Here is a 12637-nt window from a genome sequence, read left to right as displayed (position 1 = left end):
TTCGGTTTGGTGAATTATATAAGATTTCAGCCTTTAGTATCCTGTTCGATTAAGTAAATATGAATTTGTACTTTTTTATAATAGAAAAAATGCCTCAAGAAGGGGGACGAGCTCACACCCGATCGCAGAGAAAAAGAAAGGAACGGAATGTTGCACGCAACAAATACACTACGAAGGGCACTCCATATAGAAGATAGCAAAAGATAACATGTGATAACACAAACAACACCAAGAAGAAAACCACACATTGCCTCGACGATAAATAACATGTGAGCAACATACTAGCGACAAAGCATAAAGCGAGGTATACAAGGATTCAGGAACCCTCGCTTAATTGCTGCGGTTGTACTAGCTTTTGTACGAAGTTTTTGAGTCTTTCCATCGATGAGACTATATTTAATCACGTGACAATTACTCATAGATGATAGATTTCTCTTGGTCGCCCCTCGTGAAAAATTAATCTCCGGTAATCTCAAATTAATTTAATCTCGGGATCAAGTGATTTCCTTAAGAGAAATAAAAATGCTAATCAAGTGATGATAATCAACTAGCTAGATTCTTGACTTGTTGTTATAAGAGAGTTTTTTGGTAATTAATTAGTCGAAACAGTTAGTTATGATGAAACAATAGTAGAATTTATTATATGATTGAAAACTATGTAATTAAATATTGTAGCTAGAATGAATGAAATTTGACCAGGTTAGTTCATTGAAACTAGCCGGCAACCACGAGGGTTCATGCATGTGTTACATAATTAATTAAACCAAAATGAGTATTAAATAATTGCATCTTGTAAAGTTATAAACCGATACATTAGCTTCTGATTTGCTAATTAATTACATAATTCAACTTTAGCATAATCTTCTTCATTATATCTGATTCTAAGGGTTTTTTTTCCTAGATTTGATTCGTCATTATTGATTGGCCCACGAAGCCATTTTTTAAAATCATCAAATGAATCAAATCAATAACATTATACTACCAAAAACTGGGCTGTTAAATTTTCAACTTATAGGCCCAAATAAATAAATTTTTTTGAAGAAGTAGACTGTCACATAAATTGAACCCAAACTATTCAATCCTAATCGGATTCAAATATTTTTCTGTTATACTACTATTCATCATAAGAACTAACATTATTAAAGTATATTATTTCCAAATTATCATTTACTAATATTTAAAGTTTAAGGAATCTATGTACCCAAATATGATGAAATCATCCAATTAAGTATTACTACTTAATAAAGTTCTATAATGAATCCAACATTATAGTTGTTATATTTACTCTATATGTTTCCATTTTTGATTTCTAAAACCAAAAAACCTTCATTGTCAAGAATTGTATATGTTACTTACCTCTTTATATATATGAGAAATGATTATCAAATATAATAGCTATATAAAGTTTCTAGTTTGAAATTCCAATACTGTCCACTTTGACTATTGCAGAACAAATTAATTGTTAAATTTGGACACAGATAAAGACTGACACACATAGTTTCAATCATTTAAGAAGCATTTATTTTTTTAATATAAAGTTACAAGTTACAACAGTGAAATTCTGTAGAATATGGCAATATGTATTTTAAAATGGTGGTCCAAATTTATGTTTGTGATTGTAAGGTAATTGTCACCTACTGACTATAGAGATATCAAATGTTGGTACATAATTCATGTGACAATGAAATTTCAGTTCTTATTTTTTGGGACCATCTCATAATTGTTTGGATTACTTACCAAAAAACAAATAATGAGATCATAATGTAAAAATTTGAATGCAAAAACTGCAGATTATGACCTACTCATTTGACCAATGCTTTTACATTCCAATGAAACTGTCAATTACTTTAACCTTCCTTTTTAAGATGTGAGTATTAATTACTGTATTTAAAGAGAACTTTGGTTTAATCAGTTTTTATCATTATAGACAAAAATTTTGGTGAAACAAACTTTATGATATTAATTTGTAACATTAATTAAAGTGATTAAGTAGTATTAAATAAAATTTTAAAGTTGTGTTGGAACTGTGTAGTAGGTGACGTGACGCGCACAGGAGAGTGTGTCATCTCGTGGCTTTTCTATTTTTCAGTATTTGTGGTTATCAGTCATCCGTTGTTAAGATATGCTGCATGCTGTGAGATAAGCAGATCTGATATTATGCGTGATATTACTACCGTGTCAACTAAGAATCGTAAGTCACTAATGTTGTTTGTTATTTGGTTTTCATTCATTGCTCGCTTTTGTGTTGCTTTTTCCCCTTTATGTTTATTATTGTTTAAATTATCACTAGATTGACATTACTTTGAATGTATTTTTATTCAACAAATATGAATTTTAATTGAACAAATTTTATCAAAAGAGTATAATTTTTACAATAACCCAACTTCATGCTTTCAGTATGTGCGTTTGAGTTTAAGAAGGAGATTATAGTGCCCCTTGACTATGTAGTTAGTAAATACAATTAATTCTAAAACATTTAATACTCCATAATTCATTAGGAAATTCTTATATTGTTCTTTAAAAAATTGAGGATTTAAAACTATTTTAGTTTATTTCCAGTTCCAACGGTATTATCGTAGCCCCAATCTAGAACGTTTCTTTAATTAATTGGGAGAGAATCCAAAGATACAATTTTCGTATATATCTTTTATTTTCTAACTTTATGTCACATGCTAATGTTGGTCGATTTTACCATGCATTTTTAATTTTATGACTCATATAGATATTTAAAAAAATTGGACCGTTTAATATTACATTAAATAATTATGGATTTAAGTCAGAGCATGATTTCAAAGATTTCACAGCCACAAATTTTAATATATAATCATATCTTATTCTTCAATATTTTAGTTGATTTGGAAAAACTGTAAATTCTCCTTACCAAGGAAAAATCTACCATTATATTTTCTACTTTTATGTCCGTTATAAAAGATTCAATTTTGATTTTATTACTATCAAAGATATTTGTGTACTAAATCCAAAGATGCAATGTCTCTGCGTACAAAATTTGAAAAAGCAATCATCGCACTAATTAAGTCAGTCGATTCACCAAAAAAACATTGTTCCAACACGTAAAAAATTCATCATTCAAATCAGAAACCAGCGGAGACATACCGACACCGCCGGAACCCGGCCATTCGCACCGGGATGTGAAAAGACAAAAATACCCCTGCCCTTTTTTCCACACTTTTTAGTGGCCAGAGCTGATGTCCCTTTCTCATCAAATGTACTCTACTAGTCACTGAATTCCCCTTGAGAAAGCTGAGTCGATTTATTAGTGGCGGAATTCTCAATCACTCCCTCACTCATTTGATTGCTATCCGTCTCCGAGATCGAGCAGCTGAAGTCGAGCACATTGGGCGGAGTTAATGACTCCGACACGAACGTTGAGGCCACCTCGCACCCGGCCTCCGCCTCCGCCATCACATCATAACAATGCTGCAATTCCTCCTGCCACAAAGTATACTAATTAACAACATTATAAACATCCACGGATTTAAGTCGGGCCTAATTTTCCCTTAGGGTCGGCCGAAAGCGCCAGGGCCGCCCCATTTGTAGCATTTTTCTCCTTTTTTCCCAAACTTACGTTGTAAAATTACAATTTTATCCTCAATCAAAGTTAAAAAAAAAAACACAAAGCTTAGAACTCGAGTTTCGGACCTTAATCACATAAATGCAGCCGCAGATGGAGTCACGGGACGGTTCAAACCTTGTCGGGAAAAACTCGCGAGATGCCAAGAGAAGGGCCGAGGCGGAGATGATCGACGGCTTGAACTCGAGTAATTTAATCTCTACGGTAACATATCATAATTAAAAAAAGACAAAAATCATTAGAAAAACATAATTAAAAAAGACAAAAATCATTATAAAAAACAACTATGTATTAAATAAAACTGACTGACACCAACCACTCTGAGATTTCAAGATAATCTGAGTTCCCCTGTTTCTCAAAGCCTGAACCGATTCCTCGTCGCCGGAGTCGAAAAACGAGACGAAGTAACCGAGAAACGAAAAGGGACTGACGGAACGCATCCGCCATTTCAGAGCCCCGAGGATCAGCATCTCCATTCTCTCGATCGTAAGAGAATCGAACATCAAACCTCCATCATTCTATTTCATCCCCAATTAATAAAAATCAAAATTAAAATTAAAAAACACTGAATTCGATGAATAAAGCTGCAGAATTAATTACCATGAGATCGAAAACAGAGTACTCTGTTTTCTCTGTTTTCCTCATTTTGAGTGCTAATGAAATGCAGGAAACCGCCACTAATCTGAAGATCCACGGCTTCTTATCCTGCGATAAGACGGCCTTAGTTTCATCAAATGGAAGTTAAAACTTTAACGAAGAGACGGAGGAGGAGGTTACCGGAATGGGGTGGGCGGAGAGGAAGCGATCCATGTAGTTGACAGCGAGGTAGGGGAGGAAGGGATCGGAATGTCGGGAGATATGGAGGATCGAGGAGGCGATTTGGAGGCGGACGGAGAGATACGAGCTCGATGAGATTAAGGATTGGATGTAGTTCTTGGAAGGCATGTGATCAATCTCTATGAGGAATAATGAGGAGAAGATGTCATTTGAATGTGGCAATGGATTCTCAAGATCAAACTCCATTGATAGTTTGCTCTGTTTCTCTCTTTAGAGGGATGGTCCTTTGCTCTTATATAGGGTGTATGGTGTGTCAAAGGTGGGGGGTGGGGTGGGGTGGGGGGGGGGGTGTGAATGGCAAAGACTAAGAGGAAAAGGAAGAGAGTTTGGTGTCTTGTTTTGAAAAGAAAATGTGGAGAGAGGAGACTTCGTCTTCACATTTCAGTACCCGAGGTGTTCGGGTTGCAAGATTGTATCCCGGATTAAATTAACTAATTGGGTAGTATTTCTTCAATTTTCTTTTTGTTTTTTGTCGTGTGCTATGTCTAATCTATAGACATTGAGTGATATATTTAATATGTGCATTTTGCTAAAATTTATGAAGGTTTATTTAGGGATGTGTTGTTATAATATTAAAAGTAAGTATCTAAGTAGTATCCAAGGAGAGGTCTTGGAGATCTTGGGTTCGGTGAAAGGGTATGAAATATTCGATTGTTCATTTGCATATGTACTTTGGCCTATTAAGGTAAATTCCACTTTATTCTTTTTTCTTTATTCCTTTAAAAGACAATTACAAAAACATATAGTATAATGGTTTTTTATTATGTTTGTGGCCGTAGTGACTCGAGTTTCTAACCTATTAACTAGAGAGAAAACGTCTTACCGAATAATTGTAGGAATGACTTATGTCTTTGCTACCTTTCCTATTCTCTATTCTATTCCTGCTGAGGAAAAATCCAAAATCCAATAATAAGTTTGCAAGTACCGATTTGATTTGCTTGGTCTTTCGATTGCTTGCCATGAGGATATTTTGTCGAGTGTTTTGTGATCAATACTTAAAACTTTTCCTCTCAATTAGAGTTGTTCGGGAGCCTTTCTGTGTAAAATTCATTGGTTCTTAGCTGTTTTGTTGGTATACGTCTTGTTGTCTTTTATCTTGCATTTTGTATTCTCGGTAATTCCAAGTTGTGATGCGTTTTAGATTGTTTCATTTCGTATTGCTACTTTGTTGTGCGTATATTTTTTAGCTCTAACCATTTCTTTTATTTCAAAAAATATTGTGAAATCTAAAAGCCTAAATACCCAATTATAAACGGAAAAGATAGACAAGAGAAAGTACATAGACAAAAAGTTTGGACCCCAAATTGATCATACATTTGTCATTAGCCTAAATATCCAAATTTTCACGAACTCTTGTAATGTCCCTTCCCACATATAAGACATACAAATAAAGCTAGTATTGCTTGATAGAATATATAAACAAAAAGGGTGCCCATTTCTTACAAATGAGAGACTACAAATTTGTACTATAAAATCTTTATAATGTTTAGCATGTGTGACAGAGTGACAGATCAAGATTTATGACCAGATCCCCACAGCCCTAGGTCTTTGTACAAATTCTTTTACAACACATGATTGGAGTTCAAAGTAAAATTAAATAATAACAAAGTAGTAATTCAAAGTGAACAATGTGACTCTGCATTTCTTTACAAAAGGGATGAGTGTTTTTATAAACCAGATATTTGTGGATTCTCCGTTTCTTGCTTTTTTGGTTACCGATCATTTAAGTAAGTCTGTTGCCTTTTTTTCCGCGGGCCTTTTTTGGTTTTAATTTGATTGATTGGTGGGTGTTTTGTCGTATGTTAACAATTGTTGTTTAGAACTTCTCATTCGGCTTAATTGGAGCTAATGAGGCCATACTTCTTCGGTGGATGAGATTAGCAGATAACGTTAATATATTGTTGTTTATTTTCTTCATTTTTCTTGTTTTTAATTGTTTTTAATTGTTTTTGCATTTTTCTACACACAAAATTCGTTGTTTTTTTTTTATTAATAGTTAATATTATGAGCTTCTCCCTATACTAATGTTAACCATCCTTTTGGATTGAATGTTTTGTAACATCAAAATTAACAACTTTATATAGTCAAATTATTAAATGCTAACAAGATACAATCAATATTAGAATGAATAATAAATGCTCATATTTGATATGTGCGCGAACAATGATGTAAAAAGATATGCAAATTTAATTACACATGACACCAATGTGGAAACAAGATACAATCAATATTAATATAAATGCATCTTAGGGTACAAACATTTAATACTTGAATTCTCATCTTTCATTTTCTAATTCAATGAAATGAAATTCGGAATTTGGAGTATTAATTAATATGTGACCAATAACAAAATTCTCTTATTGAATTAGGCTAGGACAGAGACAATTCGTGTAGTCCTTTATTATCAAATCATGATATATGTTCACCTCAAAATAATAATCACGATAATATATGTTTTTAATATTATACTGTTATTTATACATTCATCAAATGTAATCATGGTATATACATGTAGAATAGATTTCATTTCGTGAGAGTTGAAAAATCACTATCTCCGAGATAAGTATTTATTAATAGAAAAACAAGAAGATAATTTTTGAATTGTGTATTTTATGATACACTCTCCGTCTAAATTTAAAAGTCCTTTGCCATTTCTGTCTGTTCCAACTTAAGAGTTATATTTTACTTTTACCATAAATGGTAAGTAGGTGTCATGTTTCACTAACTTATTCCACTCATATTTTATTATAAAAGTAATATATATAAGTGAGACTCATATTTCATTAACTTATTAAACTTATTTTTCTTTATATTTCTTAAAATCCATGCCCTAACTAGTTAGGACTCTTAAGTTGGGACGGAGGGAGTAATATTTATATAGTCGAAGGGAGGAAGAAAGTCCAATCAAAATGGACATTTCTATTTATTTTATATGACAAATCCATGTTTGGTTTGGAATTCTGATTAAAGTGAAAAAAAAAACAAGCCTATGTATTTATTGTTTTAATTGTATTTATTGCCATTCTCTCTACCATTTATTAGAAATTTAATTCATTTGACTATAGAATGAAAACAACAAGCAAAACATTTATACACATTTACATTTAATTTCTAAAATTTGTGGTCACATATGGCCATGATCCACCATTGTATTGAAACTAATGCACCAAGTTTACAATAATGAAATATTTGACTTCTGCTTTTCCTTAAATATTCCTAATTTATGTGATGGAATTTTCTTCCCCTTCGATTCAATTTCATCCTTATAAGTTATACTCCATGTCCTATTACGACGACTTTTCCCAAGATTTTCCATCACCAAAACTTAATCTTTCTATGAATTCTTGAGCCAAAAAGGAAATTTAAATATTCCTAATTTATGTGATGGAATTTCTTTCCCTTCGATTCAATTTCATCCTTATAAGTTATACTCCATGTCCTATTACGATGACTTTTCCAAGATTTTCCATCACCAAAACTTAATCTTTCTATGAATTCTTGACCCAAAAAGGAAATTTAAAATCCGTGATTTAAGATATATTCCGTTTAAAAAGCTTATAAGAATGACCAGAATTTGACCAGATTTCGTGATTTACATGACTATTATTCCTTAATTTTATGTCATATCTTGACGATATGTTTTCCAAGTTTTTAACCACCATTTTTTTTTTTTTGAATTTGAAATTTTTAATTGATTCAATATTTCTAATTGAAAAGCTTATAAAAATGACCAAAACTTGACTAGATTTGTGATTTAAATTACAATTATCTCTTAATTTATGTCATATATCCTGACGATTTTATTTTCAAGATTTTTATCACCAAAGTTAAATTTTTTGTGAATTTTTCACCTGAAAAGGAATTTTCTAATTGATTCAATATTTATTTATCAATTATAATAAAAAAAATTAAGAAAAAATCATCAAAGTTAATTGAGACGTACCCTGAATTGCAGAACGTCCAAATATCTGGATTTTCCGGCTGAAAAAAAGTATAGTACTACTTATAACGAAAAAGGACTAAAATTGCATAATTAATTTGTACAATGATAGTAAATGTTCTCTTGTCACATTTCATTTTCCTTTATTGATTATGAGCATGACCTTTGAATTTGTACATGTGTTGGGTCTTTTTTTCCTTTGAATTATCATGGGAAATTTGATGAAATAGGGGTAAATAATTAGAAGCATTGTCGTAATATAATATAGGGAAAGTCATAATGAATGGAGAGACCCAAGGAAAGACGAAAAAAGAGAAAATTGGGAAATGAGAAGACGAAGAATTAACTTTTTCATTCCTTCAAAATGTTATGCTTTGAACTTTGTTCCAACTCTTTCTTCTTTTCATTCTTATTTTGATATTTGCCATTCTCCTACGTCTTCTCTGTCTTTTTATTTCTAGAAGTGTTTCGTGGCTTTGCCTTCCATTTAGTTCTCAGTAGGTGTTTTATAGTGTATTTTGTGATTGTTGTTTGAAACTTTCACTCGATTCGAAGCGGTTGTGTGACATTTTATTTTAGGTGGGTGAAATTGACAGATAAACATTATATTTCCTCCGTCCCATGTTACTCGCACTTTTACTTTTCGGCACGTCACAAACTCCTTACACTATTTATAGTTTAAGTTAGAATTAATGCATTTAATTAATATGCTAGATTAAGTTAAGAAGTCATTTATAAAGTGATGTCTCATTACATTTAAAATTCTAATTTAATTACACTAAAAAATCAATCTCAAATTTACGGCCTAAAATGAAAAGTGCGAGTAACATGGGACGGAGGGAGTAATATATTTGTCTGTTGCTTTTCTTCTGTAATAATTTCGATAGCGTTTTAAGGTTTAATTAAGGTGTCAAGCCGAGTATGTCATATTTGATTTCTTAATAGTGATTTGCGAATTATTACTCAATTACTCGGATTACAATTTCCTAGCATCGTGTACTTAAAATTACGCAATACCTGCCTCCAAACTTGATCTACAAATTTTTGAGAAGCAATTTTTATTCCTCGATTCTAGTGCTTCTTTGACGTGGATTCCTCCGCTATGGTTGGGAGTCGACGGACTCCACAAGGATAGATTCAGGTAGGGTTGGGGGGCAACCAACCCTACCGTCAGCCTTCATTAATTGATCGCTTACCCATATCGTAGCTCCGCCCCTACTACAAGTACAACACCTCCAATCATAATTCGCAAAGAAATATACAATGAAAGAGAAAACGAGCTCAAAAACATTTTAACTAAGCTCAAATTATTTTGGTTGAAAGATAACTAAGAGCATCCACAATGGTGGATATCCGCTCCGTGCCCTAGGAATGGAATGCGTTGCAAGACATCTGTCACATCGACACTCACACAAAGAAGGGATGGAGGGTCTTATTATGCCACACGCCTTCCCATCTATAGTTGCATTGTATCGGATCTCACGAGTTTTATTTCTATATTTATTATTAATGTAATAATGTTATGTCACTAGGTTCCTCCAACGCACCTAGCTAGTGGGTGCTCATTGAGTCACTATGAATCTAAGACACGTGGTGTCCAACTACTATTATGTTTAATTAATATATATATGATCATTATTACTACCTTCTAAATTAATCCAAGACAAGGGAAAAGCCCTATTTATTTTTATTGACATGTCTCTATCATCTAAATTTTTTATTTTATGCAGCAACTCGTATACTAAGGTGTAAATTTTATTTGGCTATTCTTATATAATGATACTTTAAAACTATTCTATTTGAAAGTGGACTTGTGACCTTTTAAATTACATTGTAAGTATTATACTTCTTCCAATTACATGCGATATGATTTTTTTGGCTGTCCCATATTTTGTTGCTAAGATGGAAATGATGTTGAAACGAAAGGACACAAAAAGAGTTCTTCTTAATTGGGGATAATTTATTTGAATATAGTGTTGAATAATTTAGTGGTGCAATAAGATTCACCCAAATGGTAATGTATTCAACCCATGCCCGACCTCACATGACAGGCCACATTTCAAGCTCTAATTTACCCAATCCAATATCACCAAAATAATTGGAGAATTGGATTTTAGTGGGCCCTCCTTCTGTGTTTTACATTAATCCATCTAAGATAAAAATTTGTGTGACCTCTCAGTTCGTGATGATTATCGAGAAAGAGTAAAACTCAGTCTCATTAGAAATAAAATTAATCTATTTTTTCGGAACTATCTCAAAATAATAAATGTGGTCTATTTTTTAAGAGACGGAGGGAGTATTAGTACTTTGTTAAAAATTGTTGTTTTCATGACTTAAGTTACTTCGATGAAATGAGTGTTTTCAAGAATAAAATTAATTATTGTTATAAAAAACTCAATATATTTAAAATAAAAAACTTCCGTTCCACAAAAATATGGACATTTGGGACGACACGAGAATTGATTATGCGTAATTGGTTAGTAAAACAGGTCTAAAGAAAAAGTAATTATTATATTATTAGTGGAGAATGAAGATCACCTTATTGGAGAGAAAGAAGTTAACAAAAATAAAAAGGGATACCTTTATGAGACATCACAACATAGAAAATGTATTTATTTTTATGGAACAGATAGAGTATTCTCGGCATTTGTTGCAAAGTGATTATCGTTCTTAACACAAATTATTGTTTAATGTATAAAAGTAAATGTTTTAAAATTTTGATTCTAGACAGATAAAGCGAATTGAAGAATATGCGAAGCCCGGACATGAGTGCAACCCTTACACTTATAATTTAAAATTAACAAAATTATTTCTATGTCCTGTGTTAAAAGAACATGAATAAAGTTTCTTTCAAAGAAGATTAAAAATATTTTTTTTCATTATTATGATTGAAGAGATCGATCCATTAATCTATTTATACTTTCTACGACGAAATTGGAGTTAAAAATAATGTTTTCACAAAGAATTAAAGATATTCACCAGCTTCTTAGTCATCTTAACGAATTTAATTTATTTAATTCGGAAAATGAGGTGTTGTTAATTGTATATCATTGGAAACCACATTGAATCTAGTTTTCACAAATAAAAAAACAAATCGATAAAACAATATATGTTACTAAATATAGTTATTTCATTTTATTAAAATCTGCCGTAGTGTTTCAAGATCTTGATTTTGTGATCCTGTGATATTTAAGTTTATGCTCGTGGGCAGGCCTTAAGAAAAAAATGTGAAATAAAATATATTTATAATTTAATTAATAAGGGGTTTATGAAATTAAAGAAATGGAGATTGTGAAAGAAACACACATAAATCAATTCCAACCTGCAATAGGTCCAAACTTAAAATTTCCAAATCCAATAGGCTGGGCCAAGAGATCCAATAGGTTGGGCCAAGAGATTATTTTGGACATAGATTACGAAAATTGTATGTAAAGAAGTTAATAGATTGTCAACGTTTGTGATAAAGCTTGGTAATATAATTGTGTGTAAAGTAGTAGTAATAGTTTCGTTTTTCTTGCACTAATATTTTTATTTACATGTATTGATCACTCCATCAATTTATAAATAATACTCCCCTCCGTCTTCCCAACCTTTTCATTTATTTCCATTTCTGCCCTCCTTCAAAGTTGGTCACATATCATTTTTATCATTTTTATAACGGGTTTCGTTTCCACTTACGATTTATTAATTCTTACCGGATCAAAACATGACAAATTTTACTCCCTCCGTCCACAAACAATAAATCTATTGTTGTTCGGCACGGGTTTTAATGTAGAATTGGTAAAGTAAGAGAGAGGAGGAGAAAAAGTAAGTAAGAGCATCCACAATAAGAATAGGCCAGCCATAGGCCCTCTGCCACGTCATCAGCACTAAAAATCCACCTGCCACATCAGCATTTTACTCAAATAGGCTAGCCTTAGGCCAGCCGCAATAAAAATAATTCAAAAACAACTACATTTACGGAATTAAATTTACGATTAAATTACGGAATTAAATTTACGAGACGTATACGGGAAAATTCATTAATTGCATTAAAAAAAGTACATTCATTTAAAAAATAAATTACATAATAAAGAAAAAAAACTATCGCCGTGCAGTCTTCCGTGCCCACAACTCTTCAATTATATCCTTTTGGAGTTGAATATGAGCATCCACTTGGCGCATGTCGGCATATTCCCGGAGGTGGCCGACTTCATCGTGAGGTACCCCACGTCGTACGCTAGGGGTGGCCGTTCCGTGGCTTGGACCGGCTTCACCGTCATTGGCCC

General features: G+C 32.2%; 1 protein-coding gene across 1 annotated transcript; it reads right to left on the bottom strand.

Annotated features, from left to right (window-relative positions):
- Nucleotides 1-3022: 3022 nt before the first annotated feature.
- Nucleotides 3023-4646, bottom strand: LOC125190625 (putative cyclin-D6-1). Its single transcript, XM_048087974.2, has 5 exons — nt 4370-4646; nt 4193-4297; nt 3909-4110; nt 3661-3791; nt 3023-3450 (listed from the first exon to the last, which is right to left on the bottom strand). Exons 1-5 carry the CDS (start codon nt 4613-4615, stop codon nt 3235-3237), a joined length of 900 nt encoding a protein of 299 aa, XP_047943931.1. The 5' UTR covers nt 4616-4646; the 3' UTR covers nt 3023-3234.
- Between the last annotated feature and the right edge of the window lie 7991 nt (nt 4647-12637).

Source organism: Salvia hispanica, chromosome 5 (genome assembly GCF_029641045.1).
Source record: "Salvia hispanica isolate PSC_SH4W2 chromosome 5, Shi_PSC_v1, whole genome shotgun sequence".
NCBI classification, from domain to species: domain Eukaryota; kingdom Viridiplantae; phylum Streptophyta; class Magnoliopsida; order Lamiales; family Lamiaceae; genus Salvia; species Salvia hispanica.
This window is presented reverse-complemented; position numbering and strand designations above follow the sequence as displayed.